The following is a 20779-nucleotide window of genomic DNA, read 5'->3' as shown; positions in this document are numbered from 1 at the left end:
ATTGACAGTAGAGGAATTTGCCTTTCTGTTTTCTTTCATGGTGAGTCATAGTTGATGATGTTGATGCCACGAAATCGCACTGGAAACTGAGAAGCTCTCTCGCCTCGATGTGTTGCCAATTTTGCACAATACGAAAACAAAAATGAAAGCTGTTGCACTGTTCCAACGATATAAAAAAAAACAAAAGTTCCCAGCATGTCGTAACGTTGCACCGGGAAAGGTGAAGCATCGGTGTCTAGAGGGCCAAGTTAAGGAAGAAGAATATGGTGCGCTCACCTGGGTGTCATGTTTCTATCGCTGATGATCACGGCCCGAAGCCAATACAATTTATGTAATTTGATCTATGAGCAAATGCCGATTGTATCCATTCCCATTGCAGACAAAAGACAGATGACCAGTGACAAAGGGGATTCATAGTTTTTACCTCTTGGCCTCTTATATCTTGTAGCTGCTAAACCTCATAATCCCATCATAAAGAGAGAAAGCTGTGTTTGATTTTTCTATCTTATCTTCGGGCTGTTTTTCTCCTAAAAGTAAGGAGGAGAAAAAACGCACGTGTGTGAACTTTGTGCCGGACAAAAAACAATAAATCAATAAACGTGTACAAGCTTCAGTGTAGACGGCGCTGACAGGAGAAACCCTGAGCTCGTTTAAACACAGCCTGACGACACAGATACTGAGACAACTTTCACCCGCATAAACACACACACACCCACCAAACTACCCACAACAAACACCCACACACACCTTGGACTGCGTGATGCCAGCACACAGAGGATGAGGGCATCCCTGGCAAGAGGCGAAACGGAAAGTTCAAACTGCAGCCAGCTCAGCAAAAGCTGCGAAAGAGCAACACTTAGCATTTATATTTACATGCAACATAGATATTGTATTTCTGCTCTTATTCTGTTCAGTTTCCAAGGATCCGCACGACACAGAACCAGCGGGTTTTTTTTTGCTACGTCGAAAAAAAGGAAGGAAGGAAGGAGAAAAACAGTGTTTCGAAGGCAAGACAATATAAAAAAAGCCTAGAAAAGCAAACAGAAGGATAAACAAGGGGGCGGGGGGGGAGGAGCGGTGCGGCAGCGCAAGGCACACTAACCTATATTTAAAGAGACGGAGGCTTATACAGCTCCCACAACTGAGCCAACACTTTGGAAATGATGGATTATGGGAAGTAAAGAGAGAAGACATAAAGATATAGTGCCCTGGGACAAGATGGGATTTGAATCAACGGGGGTGCAGAGACAAACACATTTAAAAGCACACGCTACGTTACACCGCCTGTACGTTTGCATGCAACAACATGTCTTCCACACCAGATCTGTATCTGGTTCGCACATCCTCATGCACACACACACACACACATGCAGACACACACTGTACATTAATCACACTAAAAGCTTTTCAACCACACAGTGATGTCACTGCATGGCGATAATCAACAATCTATTCCCGGAGGGTCCGGCGCAGGTCTGTCTCAGTCACAGTGGTGGTCCGTACATGCCCCTCGCCGCCTCCACCTCCAACCCCCCCACCACCACCACCACCGCCGCCGCCCTCTTTTCAGACGTCAGCTGAGCCTTTCAGGGGTGATGGGTCTTCATGAATATTGCACACATTCACTCAAGTGCTCATATGAAAATGTATTCCTGACCACTATTGACCCGGCTACTCGAAACAAAAAAAACATAGACAGCACTCAACCCCCTAAGCTCTCTCCCGAGTGAGGGGTCCGGGATAATTACGCTGTGCTGTGACAGTCAGGAGGGTGGAGGGGCCGACGAGACCCTCCAGTCTGAACGTTACACCATCGCAGAGTTCTCAGGCAAGTGATGGGGCCACACGTGAACACCCACAGGTAGAGTTTGGAAGTGTTTTACAGGAGGTATGTTTCACACCTTTAACTTGTTGGATTGTTGAACCGTGCATGAAATCCTCTCGTCCCCACAAACTTCCAATAACCAGAACTAGAAGGGCTGGCACAATGAATTCTGGTGCGGAGATAACGTACATAAACTCCAGCATCAGCTCTTATTGACAAAATACTGTAAATCTCATTGTCCTTCCAAGTTGACATCATCATCAGCGTCTTTGTTATTGCAAATGTCAACTCAATTATGTCCGTCTCTCCTGAGCATGGTTATCCCAATTGGAAAGTTTGGTTTTAAACACATTTGCCTTCAAATGTCACATTTCGTATAAACTACATTTCAAGCATGAAGACGCGAAGAATCAAATTTGGAAAAATAACGTTCTGTGAGTATTAAGTTGAGTGTGGACTCCATTGAGAAGCAGGACTCCTGCAGCTAAGGGGTTAAGACAGTTTAAGTCCAAACAAGTCTTTAATACTTCTTCTCCCTTATTTCCTGTCATTTCTCTCCAATATTTGTCATAAAGGTTTAAGATTCCCTCAAATGATATGATAACAAGTGTCATATTAATTTCTAGGTGTTAAGAATATGTGACTGTCAGCGATATAAGATGTGACTTGTAAATTTCAAGGCTCTGTGAATTCCCTTATGCTTTGTTCCCACTTGTGCTCGACCTGTCATATCTACTTATCTACCTGTGCGAGTAAATGTTATTTCCTACATTTCCCATAATGCTTTTTGACAATGAGAGGAAAGAGTTTGTCTGAAGTCGGTCAAAATCTGTCTCTTTGTGACTGAGCAAAGGAAAGTTCAGAAGAGGTGACCTCTCCTGAAAGTGCAACATGTGTTCTGGCTGCTACAGTGTCTTCTATCTTCACTTTTCCTTCTATGTTACTGTTTAAACACATAACTCAAGATTACAAGGAGCTGATGCTTTGATTTTTTTCTGCCTCCCAAAAGCGTCATCCGATCCACACCTAAAAAAAAAAAAAAAAGCTCCCAGAGATGTAAAGTCTTATATATCAACATTTGTTTTTGTGAAACCACATTTTAGCACGGCAGGGTGGATTACTCCCCCCCCCTTTAATTATCCTCGCCTATAGTGGGTCTCTTACGCAGATGGTAACAGCGTAACAGGGTGGGACGGCGAATTCTGTCTGCTCGCTTGACTCTCCGGATCACATGAGCTCCAAGACTGTACCGACCCTTCCCCCACACACACCAACATGTTGAGGGAATGACAGGAAGAAAATAAAAAGGAGGGAAACTGAGGAGGAGGAGAGACGCAGAAGGTGAGAGGCCCACTTTCCACCTCTCAACTCTTGCTCTCTCCGGCTTTAAGTCTTCACATGTCACGCTGACCTGCAGGCCTCCTCCAGAAAGTAGAGGGTGTGTGTGCAGGGAAAGTGAGGATCTCTCTGGAGGGAATATGTTCAACAACAGCTGAGGCCAGGGCTTTCCCTTGTATTAGTGGCCCAGCCCCCTCTGCATACAGTACTACACACACACACACGTGCCTATATATTCACAGTGAGCACAAAGCCTTCACTATATCAGGGCCCCTTCACATTCAAATGCCTGGAGCGGAGCATGGAAATAAGAAATGTGCACTAGAGAATGTCTCCCTGGCTGTGCGCTGCTTCCTTGGGTGTATTCCTGCAAATTTACGAGTGTACATGTGTGTTAGGCGTGTGCTCTGGCGCACGCGTGATTCCCCCGAACGTGCGCGTGTGTTTACGTGTGTATTTGGCATTCTGTCCTTGCTGAGGAGCCATTTTGAGAGTCCTCCAGAGGTCTTGAGGTCAGTGACTGCGGGTATCAGTTACTCTCCTCAGCAGCACCCAGGGACTCAATGATTGATGGACAGATGGCTCGCTGGTCGGGATGAAGGTCGCCGTGGGAACAGAGGGATGAGCTACGAGCAAGAGAGGAATCACAGTGCTCACGGGCACCGCCACACACAGGGTGAAGGTGAAGGAAGGGCTGAAGGAATGGGCGTGCGTGTGTGTTTGTGCGTAGAGAACGCAAATCCACTTGTGTATGTAAGACAGAGAGGAGGGCGCTGTGTCTGGGTCGAGCGGTGCCCAATGTGCCTTTGGGCTTTGGAGCGATTTCATGCCCCCATAAGCAATGAACTGCACAGACCCAGACATGCACACACACACACACACATTATGGGGCATTCTCTCTGCCCAACTACCCTCATCAAATAAATAAAAGCATGGCACGTGGTGAGGGACGGCGAAAGACAGGAGACCAAAGACAGAAAGAAAGCGAGATCTGCTACAACGACGAGTGGTCGCATTATTCATCGAGCATTCTCCTCTGCATGTTCTTAGCTAGGGAACGCACATCCAGCTTCCCTTGGTCAGCGTGGAAAGTCTTCCGCATGCTATTTCTGAGAAATGGAAAATGTTTTGTTTACATAACAAACAACCAAGTCTCTTGTGGTTCCTTGAGCCAGTCTGACTGTTTCACCGGCAGAAGCTCTTCACTCTGGTTATCTCTCCGGTTAGACATTCTCTAGTGTTGTAAATGATTCTTCATCGTCCGGGTTTGCACCAGTCGCATGACAGAAATGTTTTCAACGCAACCACTCTCTCACTCGCTCCAGACAATGACCTGTTGTATTCATACATGGGCTCAACGGGGCATTACACAGACTTTGTACTATAGGGAGCTGGTGGAGTAAAGGACGTTCAATCGGACATTTCTCACAGACAATCAAGACAAATAAGGATTCTTGTGTATTTCAGAGCTGCACAGTGGTTCCTTATCCAAAAAGATTAACCCTGCTGAGTCCAAATTCCCCTTTCGTATATACACCAAGTTGGTCCGAGGATATGACCCGGTAACCTTGGCCTCATATCCTCAATGTACCATCGATGTTTTAGAGCTGACCATCAAATGCAACACCCTGCTGTTGAATTTCAGCGGAGCATTATATATGTGGGAAAAGGTGGAGGAGGTCCACCGCTCTCATTTTATCAGCTGCTCAAAGTCAGACACAAGCTGTAGGTTTGCGGGTGAGAGGTTGCGCAGAAAGCTCTCTCTCTCTTTTGGTTACAGGGCCAGAAGTCAAGTCCTGAACTTTCCCTTTGTCAGCTTGAGGTAGACGTGCCCCTGCCCACAAGCCCGGAGTCGGATTTCACCAACTCGACAGTCTTGAGCTCAGCCTTAAAAGACATGGATTCATTGGGAGGATTCTTCTGTCAGCTCTAAAGCCCTCGAGTCTTTTCATAATAATGTTCGTCCAAAGTCCCTTAGCATCACCAACATCACGACTGAAATGTAAGATTGTATTGTAACAATCCAGGTGCATGGGCTAAAGAACACATTGATTCATGGCGTGTCCAAATCCACTTTTACTAGTGTATGACAATTCGTAAGAGAGACCTTTTCCCTGCAGAGGACAAGCTGTTTTGCCAATGTTCAAAGTGAAGGAGCGCCAGTGCATTTGCTATGTAAATAATATGGTTACTGGACATGGAACATGACAAACTAGCAAAAAAAAACGTTTGTAGGTGCGAGTGGAGTCAGTTTGTGCTCCGTCAGCAGACTCATGGGGACATGCTTATTAGATCGACCCGTATCTGCTGCTGTGCTCTGCAGGCATATCTGCAGAGCCTAATCACCCCCCACTCTCCCTTATAAAACCCAGGTGTGCAAACACCAGAGTTTACCTAGGTCCCATAAACGATAACAGATAAGACGAGAGGAGGGGGGGAACTGAAGGAGGAAGGAGCAGCTCCCTAGATCCACAGTGACCTTCTAATCTGGGTTAGGACTAGGCCTATTTTAGAATACAGGGTCATTTATTGCCCTCCCATATGTTTATGGTGGTGATAAGATCCTGAGTGCCAACTTGTTTCTGGTTTCTGCTTTGTAATCAGAAGGTCACAGGCTGGAATACTGGTATGGGGAATCCAAACATCTGAGGGATTTAATATGTTAATCTCATATCTTTTCATTTAAATACATTTCCTGTTTAAGGCTACATCCATACGAATGCATTTTCATTTGAAAACGATCTCCGTTAACAAAAGACAGATCATGGATCCGGTTTTCAACGGAGAGTTCTCCAGAACACATGGATTCCAGCTTTTAAAGAGTGACTTGACAAAGAAAAAAGGCCTAATTGAGATTCTATCCTCTGCGTGTTTGCACTGCTCGTTTCTGAGTTCGACTGTGTTGTGAGCAGCCGGAGAAACTGATCTTTTTTACCACACACGTTTAAAGTGTAAATTATACGAGACAAACAAAAGGGATTTTTTTATCTTTTGCGTTTGTGTAAAACCTTTCATCGTGTTTAGATGCACACATAAAGAGAACTGAGCATACACACACACACACACACACACACACACTTTGATGTAACTTCAGCTCCTGCCATTGGCCTCGTCTGTCTTTTTCAGTGTTCGGTGGCTAAAGCTGGCCCAACAATGGTTTGCCTTCATCCCACAGTACCCTGCCTCCACACACGCACACACACACGCACACACACACGCACACACTTACACAGTCGAGGGGCATAGCTGTGACTTCATGAAGAGTGGGATTAGCCCGAAGAGGCTTGTGTGTGTGAGACCTTGTGGCTAACTAACAATGGAGCTCCAGCTACATGCACACATCTGAGGAGGCCTTGAAAGGTTCTACACACACACACACACACACACACACACACACACACAGACACACACTGGAGACTGCCTTTTGTGCCAAAAATCACTGCAGGGAGATTATGGGAACTATCGTCAGATGCCCGGAAAGAACAGAAAACATCATTCCCTTGTTCTAATGATGCATAGAGGAGCCGAGCATGTATGCAACAACACATCTCGAGCTGTGTAATTCGAAGCAGAAACCGACGCGCTGTGCATGTGTGACTCTTACCTACAGCTTTTCACAGAGTCCAGAGAATCCCGAGTGCACAAAACCTCTGTGTGTTGAACAGGTGGTTGGCAGGCCGGCTGCTTCACTCAAATGCTTATCAAATCTGGGAGTGGCGTCTCCTTAGAGGTGGAGAGCTTCCATTTGTAACGCTGAGCCTGTGGCTACGCAAAAACACTTTGATTTCTTATCCACAACAGACTACACCATGGGAATCAAGTTCAAATCTACATTGACTTCATAGAAGCGTTTCTAACACTTGAATGAATTATAGTAGGTAAATATTCCAAAAAAAAGTGATTCAAAGTCATTTTTTCAAAGCCAAATATTTGTCGGAACCTCTTTCGAAATATGTGAATGTTCCCTCTGCAAGGAGGTGAAGTTTGTTCGTCAGCGTTTGTTTGTTAGCATGATTACGTAAAAACGAGCTAATTGATTTTCAAGAAACTTGGGGGAAGGATGCGGTACGGGTCAGGGAAGAACCCGGGAAATATCGGCTTGGATCAAGGGGGGCGGATCCCGGAATTTTGTGAGATTTTCGTTGATTTCTAATAAAACAATTCATGTATCTTACTGAAAAAATCAGGCATGTTTGGGGGACTGATATTTATAAGTGTATGACACTTAGTGCAGATCCAAATAGAAATCTGGATAGTGAATTAAAATGTGGTTTCATAAGGGGACGGTTAGGCCTTGGTGGAAGTATGAACTCTGCTGCATTCTTTGTGTTATATAACTGTAGACTGAATGTGTCTTGGTTTTACTATTGGTCTGAGAAAACCAGTCACTGAAACAATCATATCACACCACACTGACATCATCATCACCAATGACAAGTATCTAAATCTGTGACTCACACACACACAGACACGCACGCACGCAGGTGAGTAATGTCAATTTAGCAGCAGCTATGGCCTCCAAAACACTTAATCTAACATAATCTGCTGTCATCAATCTGGATTAACCCTGACTGAGAAGGAGGGAGGGGTAGGAGTGGATCCAGGGTGAGAGATGGGGGGTGTGGGGGTGAAAAGGGCAGGGAAAGCAGATAATCTTGGTTTTAACAGAGTGAAAGTAACACACACACACACACACACACACACCACCCCCAGTATTCCCTCTGCCTTCTGTGACACAGAAAGCTTTATCGTAGTCAATTAAATGTTAATCGGGAAAAAGTAGCGCAGCCCGGCCTGTGCAGACGCAGCGATGCCAGATAGGTGGAGTGGTGTAATTGAAAGAGACAGGCTCAGAGGAAAACAAATTAAAGTTTAAAAGCCACGAGTCGCGAGTTGGCGAGCCACAGTCGGTGATGATAACTTCAAATCAGCCACGGGCAGATGACTGTTGGCCGCGTTGAGATGTGATGGGTAACAGATGAAAGGGGGAGGTACTCTATCCTCATATACCCGCCTCTATATCACCCAAAATACTGCTCATAAATAACTTGTATCTCAAACAATACATGAACAACTAATCACATGTGAAAAAACAAGGCTTGTCAAACACAGAGGGTGTGTAAATGATATGTGGATGAATGTGTATGAATGTGTGTGTGCGTGTGTGTGTGTGTGTGTGTAGGAGGAGGAAGAGAGGCAAGGGGCCCACTTTCAGCAATGTGGTTATCTGAGAAACTGAGAAGCAAGGCCAGAATGGGAGGTATGTGCAGTCTGACTACATCTGCATGTGTATGTGTGTCTGTGTGTGTGTGTGTGTGTGTGTGTGTGTCTGTGTGTGTGTGTGTGTGTTGTGGAAGGACAGGGGGGGAGGGGAGATACGTTCAGTGGCTCACTCTGTTATCAGCTGTCACCCAAACTGCGAGTCTTGCCCCCACCTGCTTGACAAGTTATAAGTTGCTATGGAGACAAACAGGTCACAACCCCTCCCTCGTCATGTCCACACAAGTATGCACGTGTTTATGCATACATACACACACACACACACAAAACGCACACCCGGAGTAGTTGAGGGCACAGAAGTCGGGAAAGTCTTTTTTAACTTTACTCTATAGTCTCAGCTGTCAATCATCATGTTTCACCCCATTTTATAGCATTAACCAACTAATTAAAATCAAGCTTACTGGAAAATGAGCACGGATATATATATATATATATATATCAGCCTGATAAGAAAAACTACCTCAAATGTCAGACACCATCTCTAAGAAATATGTATTTGACTTTTTAGTTTGGTCCCACTCTGTTCTACTATGGAGGAGGCCGTACTTATTACCTATACTGCAGCCAGCCACCAGACACTGCTTTTTTAATAGTCACTCTTCCAAACTACAACTTTTGATTCCTCTTCACCTTTCTCCACAGAGGTCAAAGGTCAGGGTAAAACCTTAAACATCCCCATACTGCAGATGTATGTCATGTTCATGTCCTGGATGTCAAGAGATTTCAACCTCCACTATATCCCCTTTTTGATTTTTGTGTTTTTAGGGAATATCTCTCATTTTGCTGCATTTCTACCTATTGCACCCGCTCCCGATCTGGCGACTCCAGCTTTGCTGCAGTTTATCTGGCTGAAACACTGGTTTCCAGCACCAGCAGTCGGAGGAGATCAGGGTAATCTGATGTTGTATAAACTGCTGAGCAACTGTTTTGCAGCGTGAGAGTGTTTTGATAGCAGAGATGTTGGCGATTGAACGGGTTCTGGAAAGACAGTGAAAAATGACAGTTCTTCCACCTCAGTAAGAGTTTAAAGGAATCATCTGGGAAATTTCCACTTAAGATTTGTTGGGATGCAGGCTGTGTAAAAATTACAGCCTCAGCAGAACCACCAGTGCTGATAAACCGAACATTACAAAATGTGAAATTCTGCCAGAGAGATTTTTTGCTTACTTCCACAATTTGAACTGAATAACAGTGACTAATACAGAAGATACGATGACTCCCTACTGCAGCCTTAAAACACACAAGCAGAGGATAGGACTTTTAAGGAACAGGTTGTTCTGATGTCTTCCTGCTGGGAGTTAAATGATGAGATTGATACCAGACTTGATATGAAGCTGCCACCAGCAGCTGGGTGAGTGATTCACATAAAGGCAAAAGACTAGAAGTTAAAACCCTGCCTTACAACCATCCCTCCATTTTTCTCCAGTTATCTGGGGTTCGGTTGCAAACAAACCTCTGTCCGGCAAAATTTCCCAGCTCCTCCAGGGGAATGCTGAGGTGTCATTGAAGATATAAAATCCCCCCGGTGAGTTCTTGGTCTATCCTGGGGTTTCCTCCCAGTTGGACAAGCCCACAAAACCTCCAAAGGAAGGTGCCCAGGAGGCGTCTTAATTAGATCCACTAACCACCTCGGCTGGCTCCTTCCCACGTGAAGGTGCCACTCCAAGCTCCTCGATCCGAGCCTGACACCCCACGGAGGAAACACATTTTGACCAAAGGTGAGGGTAGTAACCAATTAACTTGTAAAGCAAAAGCAGCTCCCTCTTCACCATTATAATGAACATATTACAGCTGATGCCGCACCTATCAATGTCCTTCCCTCAGATACTTAAATTCATTAACCTGGAGCAGCACCTCACCCCAATCTAAAGGGGGAGAAATCCACGGTTTCCTGGCAGAGAACCAAGGCCCCTTAATCAAGCCCACATCTCTGGCATGTAATCAGCGTGTGGGACACAAGTGTTTGTATTTTAGATGTTATCAAGCACTGGGCATGTACAGGCATCTGTTTTCTGTTTCTCTCTGGGCCTGTGTCTGTTTAAAACAGAAAAACAGACATTAAAAAAACCCACATCAATCCATGTGACCTGGTCACCTACAGCTTTCATCATCATGTAGAGAACAGAGATTTGCACTCAGTGCAGCTGGGTCACACCAGGGTTTTTAGAATATGAATTAGATTTACGATCTGAATTTTCACAGCAACAATAACACTCATAATCTTCACATTCATAGAAATATTCCACTATTATTCCAAATTAGACAATATTGATAGATTGATAAGAAATACACCCTTTTAAAGATTTTATGAAAGTCTTGGATATCAACAGGTTGTTGGAATTTGCACAAATATTACATCTACATTTTAAGAAATTAAGCAGTGAGTCTACGTTCGCCACCGGTGATGATAAATATATTAATATAATATAGTCAGAAAGGGAGTTGCCTTTATTCCTGCGTCATAGGGACTGATTATGTTAATCACAGTATGCATGGCTGCATGTAAAGTGGAATATTAGTTGAAAATTCATTTTTATTAGAGATGAAAATAGCAGGAACATTGTATTTTTTGGAATATTTTGTTCAGGTAAACTCTAGTGTCTCCAAAAAAAACTGCTGCAGTGTTTCATTGATGAGCAGAAAAGAGCAGAAGGAGTCAAAGGCGTACGGAGTGTAACGAGAGCCCAGGCTCAAGATTCACCTCCATTCATTAGAGCCGACAACCGATTTCAAGAGTCGTGCTTCAAAAGGAGGAGCAGCGAGCAACAGGGAGACGGCTTGTTGTTTTTTTTTGCTTGTGTTTTACATCGAGACAAATGAGGGAGCGGGCTGGAGAATAATGAGGGATGGCATGAGAGTGGAGTGAAAAGAGTTGGGAGTGATGAAAGAGAGACAGAAACTGTGAAAGAGGGTGAGCCTTTAGCCGAGAACAGGCTCTTAAAAATTAATACAGTGATCTGAATTCATCGCGAGCGCATTGAATAATTGAGAGGAGTCTGTGAGGAGAACAGATCGTGCGGAGTAGGACACGGAGGGGCTGGTGGGGATGTGGAACATGACGGGAAAACCAGAGACCAACAACAATCTGCTTTTCTTTACTTTGACTGCTCACATTTTACACACGAATACGCACAGGATGTTTTTCTGTACGTTACTGGACTAACTTTGACAGGAACTGTGATGAATGGTGTGTCTACTTTCACAGACAGATGGACACTGTGAGAGGAAGCTACTTAACTAACTAAATCTTCCCATGGAAACAACTTAAACTCCACTGTGTTGATTTTACACAGAAAAAACTAGTGAGATATGGGATGTTATTAAATTTGAATTCAACGTTTCTGTATCCGACAGTCTGCTACGGACCTCGCGATATGGTCCTCATGACCAAAATGTCCGCATGGGTAACGACTGGAGCTATATCTTTAAGTAAATAAACTTAGCTACAGCACGCAGTGATATTTGAGATAATAGCATGTTCCCGAAACAACTTGGACAAAGGCCTCTACCATTCCTACTTGACAATGTGCACAGAACCTGACTGGGCACAGAACCTCCACCTCTTAGTTTAACCTCAGTTGACAAGTCACCAGAGTTACTTTTACACACAACAACACACACACACAGCTGTTTTCCTTGTTAATGAATATTAACGGTCACCGCCTATTCCAGAAAATCTCTGCACCTTAGCACTGTACATGCCCATAACTCTCTCACTGTATATATTGTTTAGTTTTATATTGTTTTATATATTGTTGTTTAATGTCTGTTTGTTATTTATGTCCACCAACCACACCAAGGCAACTTCCTGTATGTGCAAATAATCTTGGCAATTAAAAGAATTCTGATTCTGATTCTGACACCTATGGGATGAAGTGGGATGCTGACTATGAGCCAGATGTTATCACACCACATCAGGGCTAGGGGTTAGGTTCCAAAAGCTTGAAAAAGGTCTTCCGGGAAGAATGAAGGCTGCAAGCAGTCCATTGAAGCACAAGGTTTTGGAATAAGATACTTAAAATGCACATATGGGTGTGATATTACCATGTCTGTATAGTTTTGGCAATGTAGGCTAATTTCAGATATAAAATCGCAGCTCCTAAAGGCTTTTAAAGAAAAAAAAACATGTCCATTGATTGGAAATGGAACTAGAACAGAGCCAGGGGGTTCTCCTCCACGTTGAGGTAGAGCGCTCCACTCCACTTGGAGGTGTGCCGGGAGCTGGTGGGTTCCCATAACCCGTCGCCCCTCTACCCTCCCACCCCTCCACTGGGAATCACAGCCAGAGGGCAGTTGTAATACACCAATTTAGAGCAAAGCCTGTTAATTTACTCCCTCCACTCCCCCTCCCTCCTCCTCCTGCTGTCTTAACGCACCCCCCTCCGATCTCCTCTGACCCCCTCCACTCCCCTTTTTATTGCCTTTTTTGCTTCAGCTCTTTGGCACGCTGCCAGCTCCATCTGAGAGGCCTCCTGATTGAGTACCTGCACACACACGCACACAACACACACACACACACACACACACGCACACGCACACGCACACGCACACGCATTATAAGAATCTCTTTACTAGCCAGTGATCTCTCGGAGCTCCGATGGTGCTCACAAGTTTAAATTCCAGCCGCTAGCCAATAGTCCTGTGATAATATTCATGGCTGGCGCTGGAATCTTATCGCCCACATGAAGCTCATTTCACTCTGCAGTGATGGACAGCCGATGAAAAGACTAATGTTGTGAGGGTCTTTTGTCGACCCTCTCTCTTTTGTCCACCACGTCCCGCTCCGATAGGAATAATAAATAATTACAGTCCAGCAGAATTGACACATTCAGCTTCTGAGGCCATTAAAATGGTAATCAACATGGCTGGTGGGCTTATGGGGGGGATTGTTTTTCTCAAAGTCAGATAGGGGAATACGCGGACTGTATGGTGGTGGTGTGTGTGTGTGTTGGTGTGTGTGTGTGTGTGTGTGTGTGTGTGTGTGTGTGTGTGTGTGTGTGTGTGTGTGTGTGTGTGTGTGTGTGTGTGTCAGTCATGAACCTTTGTTTGTTTTGGCCTCTGTTGAGAAAAAGGTGTGTTTCAGTCTCGGGATCGTGACTCACTGATTTGTGGTTTTGGTGGAACATCGTATACCTGGAACTACCCATCAATTATTAGAAGACATTAAGACTGATGCAAGTGTAAAGCAATAATCTCAAGTTGACGATAAACACTGCCGAGGTTCTTAGAGATAATGTAATCTAGTGATATAAGTCTAATTTTAGCCCCACGTATGACTTATTACCTGCAGCATAGACGCCGGTGATAAGCCTGAACATGATCGGGCAAAAGCACCGTATGTGTCTGTACATGTCTGTCAGTGTGGGAATGTATGGCAGGTTTAAAAAACAAACACGGCCAAGCTTATCTGAGCTGGAGGGAACTGTATGTACCGTGCGTGTGTGTGTGCGTGTGCGAGTGTGTATGTCACCGAGACATAACCAAGTCTTGGCCCATGATGGACAGCTGCTGGGAACAGGGAGCCTGTTACACCGAGGTTAAGTAACACTAGAGCACAAAGTTCAGTGCAGCTAGGAATACACGAATACACACACGCACACACACACCTCATCTCTTCATTATGCAAAAACACACACAGATGAAAAGAGAGTTACACGCTGAGAGTTACAGGCATGTTTACAGGGGGGCTATTATGAGATGCAGCCCATCACTCCCCCGCCATACCAGAGCTTCTCTTAGCACACATTTCAGCAACTTCGCAACCAGAACTTCAAGCCAGAACTTGTGCTGGAAAACTCTTCACACGTGCTTGTGTGATCTGCCATAAAAAAGGTGAACTGGTCTGACACCCGGTCCGTCAAACTCGCACGCACTCACACCAAGAGGGATTCTGACTCAGTTCAAAATGTATCGGCTCTATAAAAGACCACGGTTTCAAATGCAGCCTTATGCAATCAGGCTATTTCTATGAGAGTGTTCAGCTGAGGTCATACGCGGTTCCATATCCTGACTCAGTTCAGTTCAGGTAACTGATTTGACAAGAATCACTTTCAGATTTGATTTGATTTGTGAAATACCTCTGCTCTTTTGAGACCAATTGTTATTATACAAAATATGATTTTAATTGTGCAGTGTATTATTTTCTTTTTCAGGTGAAATGGCACCCAGTGTTGAAGACCCTGAAACTCACACATCATCTGAGTTTCACTACAGAAATAAAAGCTTTTTCCCCTTTTTCTCATTTAACAACCCAACAAAAATTCTTAAATTGGCAATTTTTGAATATTTGAATGAGGATCCAAATATAGATCATTAATCTTAGATACCCGACACTTGGTTTAACAGGTATATTTCATTAAATTCAAAAAAAGTTGAGGTTCCTCATCACAATCGGGTTTGAATCAGAGATGGCTCTCTGGACACTGAGGTCTTTGTTGTGTGAACACCATGTTTCTATTAAAAGCATATTCAGATTTCAGATTGTTGAAAGATTTCCTGGTGGTGTTCTTGGCTGTCTCCAACCTACCTTTACTGGGGCTAATGGTTAACTGAGAGCGATAGGAAGCAGAGTGACGTAAGTGGGAACCTGGGAGAGAAACCCAGTGGGATTACTGGGATTTGTTCAGCAAATCTCCTCAACAAAGGTGCCCTGCATGGCTGCATGAAACTGTAGGTGTTCAAACCCGGCCCTGTGTGGAGGTGAAACCCAAGAGTCTCTGAGAGTGAAATGGAGAGCAGAGGGACCCTGACAACCTCCTCGTATGGAGGTAGACGTCTGAACACCTGGCTCTGCAGGCCGGCTTTGGTTCCATTGGCTGTTTTTTGCTAAAAAAGTGCAGCTTGGGACATGTTCAGGCCTCAAATACAGAGGAACCTGTCCGTCAGTCTGGTGCCGTGGAGATGGATCATCCGAAAGAGGAGCGCGTCTAAACTTTGTGTTGTTGAGACACAACTTGAGTCTGTGATGAAAAGAGTGCCTTACGAGAAACAGACAAGAAAGGGCACAGGCTGTGAGCTGCAGCCGACATTTATTGACAGAGCGTGCGTAACACTAAACCACCGGCAGCCTGGCCCTCATGCCCGAAATTCCAGGACTTACAGCCCTGCATGGTAACGATGAACTTGGCCTGGACTTGGTGGGGGCTACACATACAACTCCCCCCCCTCTTTGCTCTCCACTGGACCATATCACATAGCCAAACCTGAGAAGCCCTGACAAAATATGGCCTATATGCTCCACACCCCATGGGGCCGGCCCTGGGTGTTAATCTCTGGTCTCTGACCTTCTGCCGAGTCTCCCCCTGACTCCCTTCACTCTCTCTCTTTTTCACGGGCTCCATGTGTCTTTTCGGGGCGACCATGAAGAAGAAGCTTTGCCCTCAACGGCTCAACCAAACTCAGCAGCAGCAACATGGTGGTTATGTCATCCCCCGAGGCAGGATCAGCAACCTTGGCAGTTGCCTACCTGACCCCAGAGACTGAGGCGTCCCTGCCAAGGTTTACATAACAAATGGCAAACAGGGCAATACCTCTGTGGCTACAGTGGCCCGGCGGAAATCCAGCTTCTGTATATAAAAAGCAGATCTTCACACCAACAAAGAGCCAGATCACATGGAGGCTACACGTGCAGGAGAGGTCTCCTCAGGACTCACATTCTCCTCCTGGCTTCGTGGGTCCAATTGTGTTGTTTACATTCAGCTCCTTGTCCCATTAGAGGATTTGCTGCTCTTCAGTAAACTGCCTTATGTAATTGTCTCATTCTCTCTGAGCGTCTTAAACAAGAGGGGTTGCGTCACTCCAAATGAGCCAGTGTGTGTTTCCAGACAAACCGGTTGCAACGTTTCTGTTTGCTCTAATTCCAAACATGTGACCGAGGCCTCCGAGGGAATAACATGCACACATAACTCCTCCGGAAAAAAGAACCGAGATACAAAGACATGAATCTGATGCAAATGCAGTCAGACGAATTACTATCAAACCTCTGCAGGTCTGTGTATCACGTGTCACCAAACCTCATGCATCTATTGAGCTTAAATATCCTGCGATGTGATTTTAGTCTCGTTTTCTCCACCTGCACTGTAATTTGCATTCGAATGATAATGAAAAGCACCGATGACTCCCAGATGACACCCAAATAATGACCCATAATAATATCAGCGCTTGGGTGCGTGCGTCACTGGGTACACAAGCCACATGCTTTTTGTTTTTGTTGTGATGGAGGAGGGAGGGGGACTGGCTGGGCTGGGGGGGGGGGGAAGGAGTGAGGGAGTCTTACCTTCCATCCTGCAGAGCTGTTGCTGTCGCCTTTGTCCTTGAAGTACGGGATGGATCTCACCATCCAGTCGTAGATCTGGGACAGTGTCAGTCTTTTGTCCGGCGCGGTCTCGATGGCTTTGGTGATCAGGTCTGCGTAGGACAGGTTCCCCCAGGCGTTGCGGCGGGACGAAGCCTTCCTCGGGGTCTGCAGCAGGCTGTTGGGGGTCTGCGCTCCGGAGGTGGCCGACGGGGAGTGCGTGGACAGCGGGGAGCCTGAGCTCTCCTGGCCGGGCGAGGAGAGCGATCCGTCCGCGGCCACTGGGCTGCTGCTGCCCCGGTCCTCCGCCGGCCCCCCGCAGCGCGTCGGGGTGGCACCGTCCTCCTCGTCGTCCTCCTCCTCGGGGATGATGTCCTCCTCCTCGGGGATGATGTCCGCCTCGATGCTCTCCGGCTTCTCCAGGCTCGAGTCCGGTCGTGGCAGCGGCCAGGTGCAGGACCGGGGCCGCTTCTGGGGCTCGAAGTCCGGGTCGATGGCCACGTCCAGGTCCGGCACTGGCTCGGCTAGCTGCGCCTCGGCCATGTTCTCCGGATCAAGTCTCGGTCGTGGCCGCGCTTTGTTTGTGTGCTTCCAAGTTACAAGTGAAGAAACCAGGAGCTGTCAAAGTCGCGTCCCATGCATGCGCCCTCCCGTCCTTTGTTGCTATTCCACAAAGCGCAACTTTGTTATTTTCTGTGGGAAAACACGAAGAGAATATAAAATACAACCGAGACAGAGTTCAAACAAAACCCAGCACATAGAATAAACCACAGCGGGAGACTGACACGTTCAAGAGCTGCAGTAAATAGAAATGTCTCTTGTAATAAAACAGATCTATGAGATCCAGAATCCTCCTGCTGCAGATCAGAGGAGGAGAAAGTGCTCCAGCCTCATCACACACATCCCATCTCAACTCTTTAAATGCAATACCTTGCACGATCACTCGCTCCGTGGATCCAAGTGAAATATCCACCAGAGAAAAATATTTAAAAAATAAAAAACACGCCAGAGAAAAGAAACTAGATCCCGGTTTGTCCAGAGTCCCTCCGCGTTGCCATCTTCTTCACTCTCCTCTTCTTCTCACTCCTCAAGTCAGTGTGGAGGAGGATTGCCACCTCACTCTGGGTTACTACTGTATCTCCATTTGCTCTGCACGCACACGGACACACACACATGCAGGCACATTCACACGTGCACACACACACATGCACGCACGTCCACCACCAAGGCCCGCCCCCCCCCCTGGATCCTGTGCATGGTTTCGCCTTTTAAAGAGACACTGCAAAGCCAGCTCGGCTGCAGGGACACGTCCTGACATGTTGCTGATGGACACAAGAAGAGACGCTTTATAATGTGGAGTCCCTCATTGGTGTTTAAGATCATTTAATTATGTGGTAGATATAGTGGTAAATCTGGTGTCAAGTACAATAACACTTGGGTCCACAGGTGTGCTACAAGTGTAAAAAGCCAGTTTAGGACTGCGACTCACAGATAAATCACATCGAACTGTTTTATTATTCAGTTTATGTCTTTCATTATTTATCATAATTACATATTACACTTTATCTTTTTAACTCATCTCCCATGGCTTTTACTGCATTTGTCTATTTTGCTGACTTGTCTTCCGTGTCATTTACTATTTCTGTCTTCTATTCTTTTAAACTATTTTGATCCTTTATGACTTTTTCTGTGTTTTCTTATTTCTTTTATTCCTAATCTTATCTTTATCGTTACTGTTCTTTGCCATGATTTTAAAGCACTTTGGCTCAACCTCTGCTGTTTTCAATGTGCGTTTCAAAGCTGACATTCAAAAAGCATTATCTTTTCACCAGGCATTGTGCAATTCAAAAATATTTAATAAAATACCACAAAGAACTAGTAAATACTAACATTTAAGCAGCAATTGAACATTTAATTCAATTAATCATCTATAAAAAATGTATGTTATAAGTGTTGGGATTAGTCCATAGGCCTATGCAAAGACCTATAGTGGTGAAAAATCACTAATATATTAGTTCACTTCAGTCTTGTACTGACATTTTCTTATTTTTTTTAAGTAATTTTTATTTTATTCAATATTATGAAACATCCTGACCAGTATTCATATGATCACAAGGATTTTATGACTATGTTTCACAGTATCACAAGTGATTCAGTTCCAATTCATTTATTTTGACAGGCTACACATGTGACTAATGTCCGTGGTTTTTCACAATAAAAGCACGTGAAACATAACACCACACACAGCCTTCACGGTGATTTCAGGTTTCATTAATATTCCCATGATCCTCTTGTTGCTTCCTGTGTGAAGGTTGATGGTCCCTTTAATCAGGCTGTCAATCACGCGTGTCACGCCGCCTAGACCACGCCCCCTCTCTAGGAGTTGAGGCTGACGTCATTCCGTTTATTGGCCAGAGAAAAGGATCCTGTATGGTTCTTCATCCTGTGAATGATGCACCTCCTCCTCCTCATCATCCTCCTCTTCCTCCTCTTCCTCCTCCACCTCCGCTGGATCAAAACAGCCTCGTCCACCACGTCTTCTTTGTCTCACAGGACCGTGTGCAGTGCAAGGTGCGCTTGCTCGTCGGTTCTGTGCAGGAATGCGCGTTCACAGCTGACCATAACAAAGATACACCTTTAATATTGCTGCGTGGATTTGTCATGTGTCAGTGCAATTTGTTTTTTAATGGGTGTTTTGACTAATCACAATATGTCACTGTTACAGTATATGAAGGTGAGTGCATCAATTCAACTGCAGTTTGTTAATTTCTAAAAACACACACACACACACACACACACTTGCAGCATCAGGGTGCAGGCTGCACTGCACAGGATTACAGTAGATACAGTCAGTCTAGACACACTCACATTGTGCGATTGTTTTGTTTCCTTCACATCAAAGAGAATACCTGATGCAGCAGTTTGGCTCCTGCAGAGAACTACAGAGTTGTCTGTCCACTGGATGTGCAGGGAGAGAGAGTGTGCATGTGTATGCATGTGTGTGTGTGTGTGTGTGTGTGTGTGTGTGTGTGTGTGTGTGTGTGTGTGTGTGTGCAGAGAAGCAGCTTATAAAAAAATCTTCTCAAGTCAAAGCCATGTAGCTCTGAAAATAAATCAGAATATATTCCTCCGTGATTCGGCTCCTGCAGTGAGTACATGATATTTGCTTTTTGTCTTTTCAATACTTCATCTCTTTTGGTTTATTGAGTGCGTCAGCAGAATTATCCATTAAACACCATTAAGTTCCTCAAACTAATTTGTTCATAGTTATTTTTATAGACCACAACACTGACTGTAAGTGCAGAATTGAACCTGCTTATAAGGATTAGACATACACGTGCCAACTGTAATATTTGATGAGTCCTGTGGAACCAGTGTGTCACACATGAACTTCAAATACGAAGCTGCTGTATCTCTGGCATTGGGCCAATTCTACATGAAGCTAAAATGAGCCAGCTTCACCTCACATGCCCCGTGTGAAGGCCCTGATAGTGCTGCACAAGGGCACAGAAGTGCACAAGCAAGCAAAACACACCCACACCCCCACACACACACATGCAACGTCCTCCAGGTTGGAGCCATGTAACATAAGGTTAGTGCAGCACATCCAGTGACTTAAAAACTGTATTAGCACAATGTCTGGAATCCGTTCAAGTTTCCAAAAGACTTGTATTGGCGGCTGTTTAACTCAATTCTATTCATGCTTATGTTTACAAAGAAAAACAGGACATTTAACGCATACTACAGGTATTTTAGAGCATTTTACGTTTTATCTAAAGTCACCTTAATGTCACATGAAAGCATCAAAGTGTCAAGACACTGTTTCTGCTTATGAGATGAGAAAGAGACACAGGGTTTGTAATCTTTGTTCTGTGGTCCACAAAGGATGGAGACCATGACCGCTCCTCTAAACCAGCAATATTCATCCAGTTAAGACAATCACAAAGTGTGGCAGCCATCTGTGTAATCGGTGTGCATCTGATCTCCCCCACCCAAACAGCGTAATGCTCTGATTGGATTAGGGACCTTGGCACATGCCCTGA

At 45.1% G+C, this 20779-nt stretch overlaps 1 protein-coding gene across 1 annotated transcript in view; it reads right to left on the bottom strand.

Moving 5' to 3' along the window:
- foxo3b (forkhead box O3b) overlaps positions 1-17900 on the bottom strand; it is a 43133-nt gene extending 25233 nt beyond the window's left edge. The window contains exons 1-2 of the mRNA XM_061091143.1: positions 17667-17900; positions 16719-17429 (exon numbers count right to left, since the gene is read on the bottom strand). Of these exons, the coding sequence (XP_060947126.1) occupies positions 16719-17279 (561 nt within the window). The 5' untranslated portion in view covers positions 17280-17429; positions 17667-17900. The remainder of the gene's footprint in view (positions 1-16718; positions 17430-17666) is intronic.
- Positions 17901-20779: the final 2879 nt, after the last annotated feature.

This window comes from Limanda limanda, chromosome 18 (genome assembly GCF_963576545.1).
Source record: "Limanda limanda chromosome 18, fLimLim1.1, whole genome shotgun sequence".
In the NCBI taxonomy this organism is placed as follows: domain Eukaryota; kingdom Metazoa; phylum Chordata; class Actinopteri; order Pleuronectiformes; family Pleuronectidae; genus Limanda; species Limanda limanda.
Note: the sequence above shows the minus strand (reverse complement) of the source record. Positions and strands in the feature narration are given on the sequence as shown.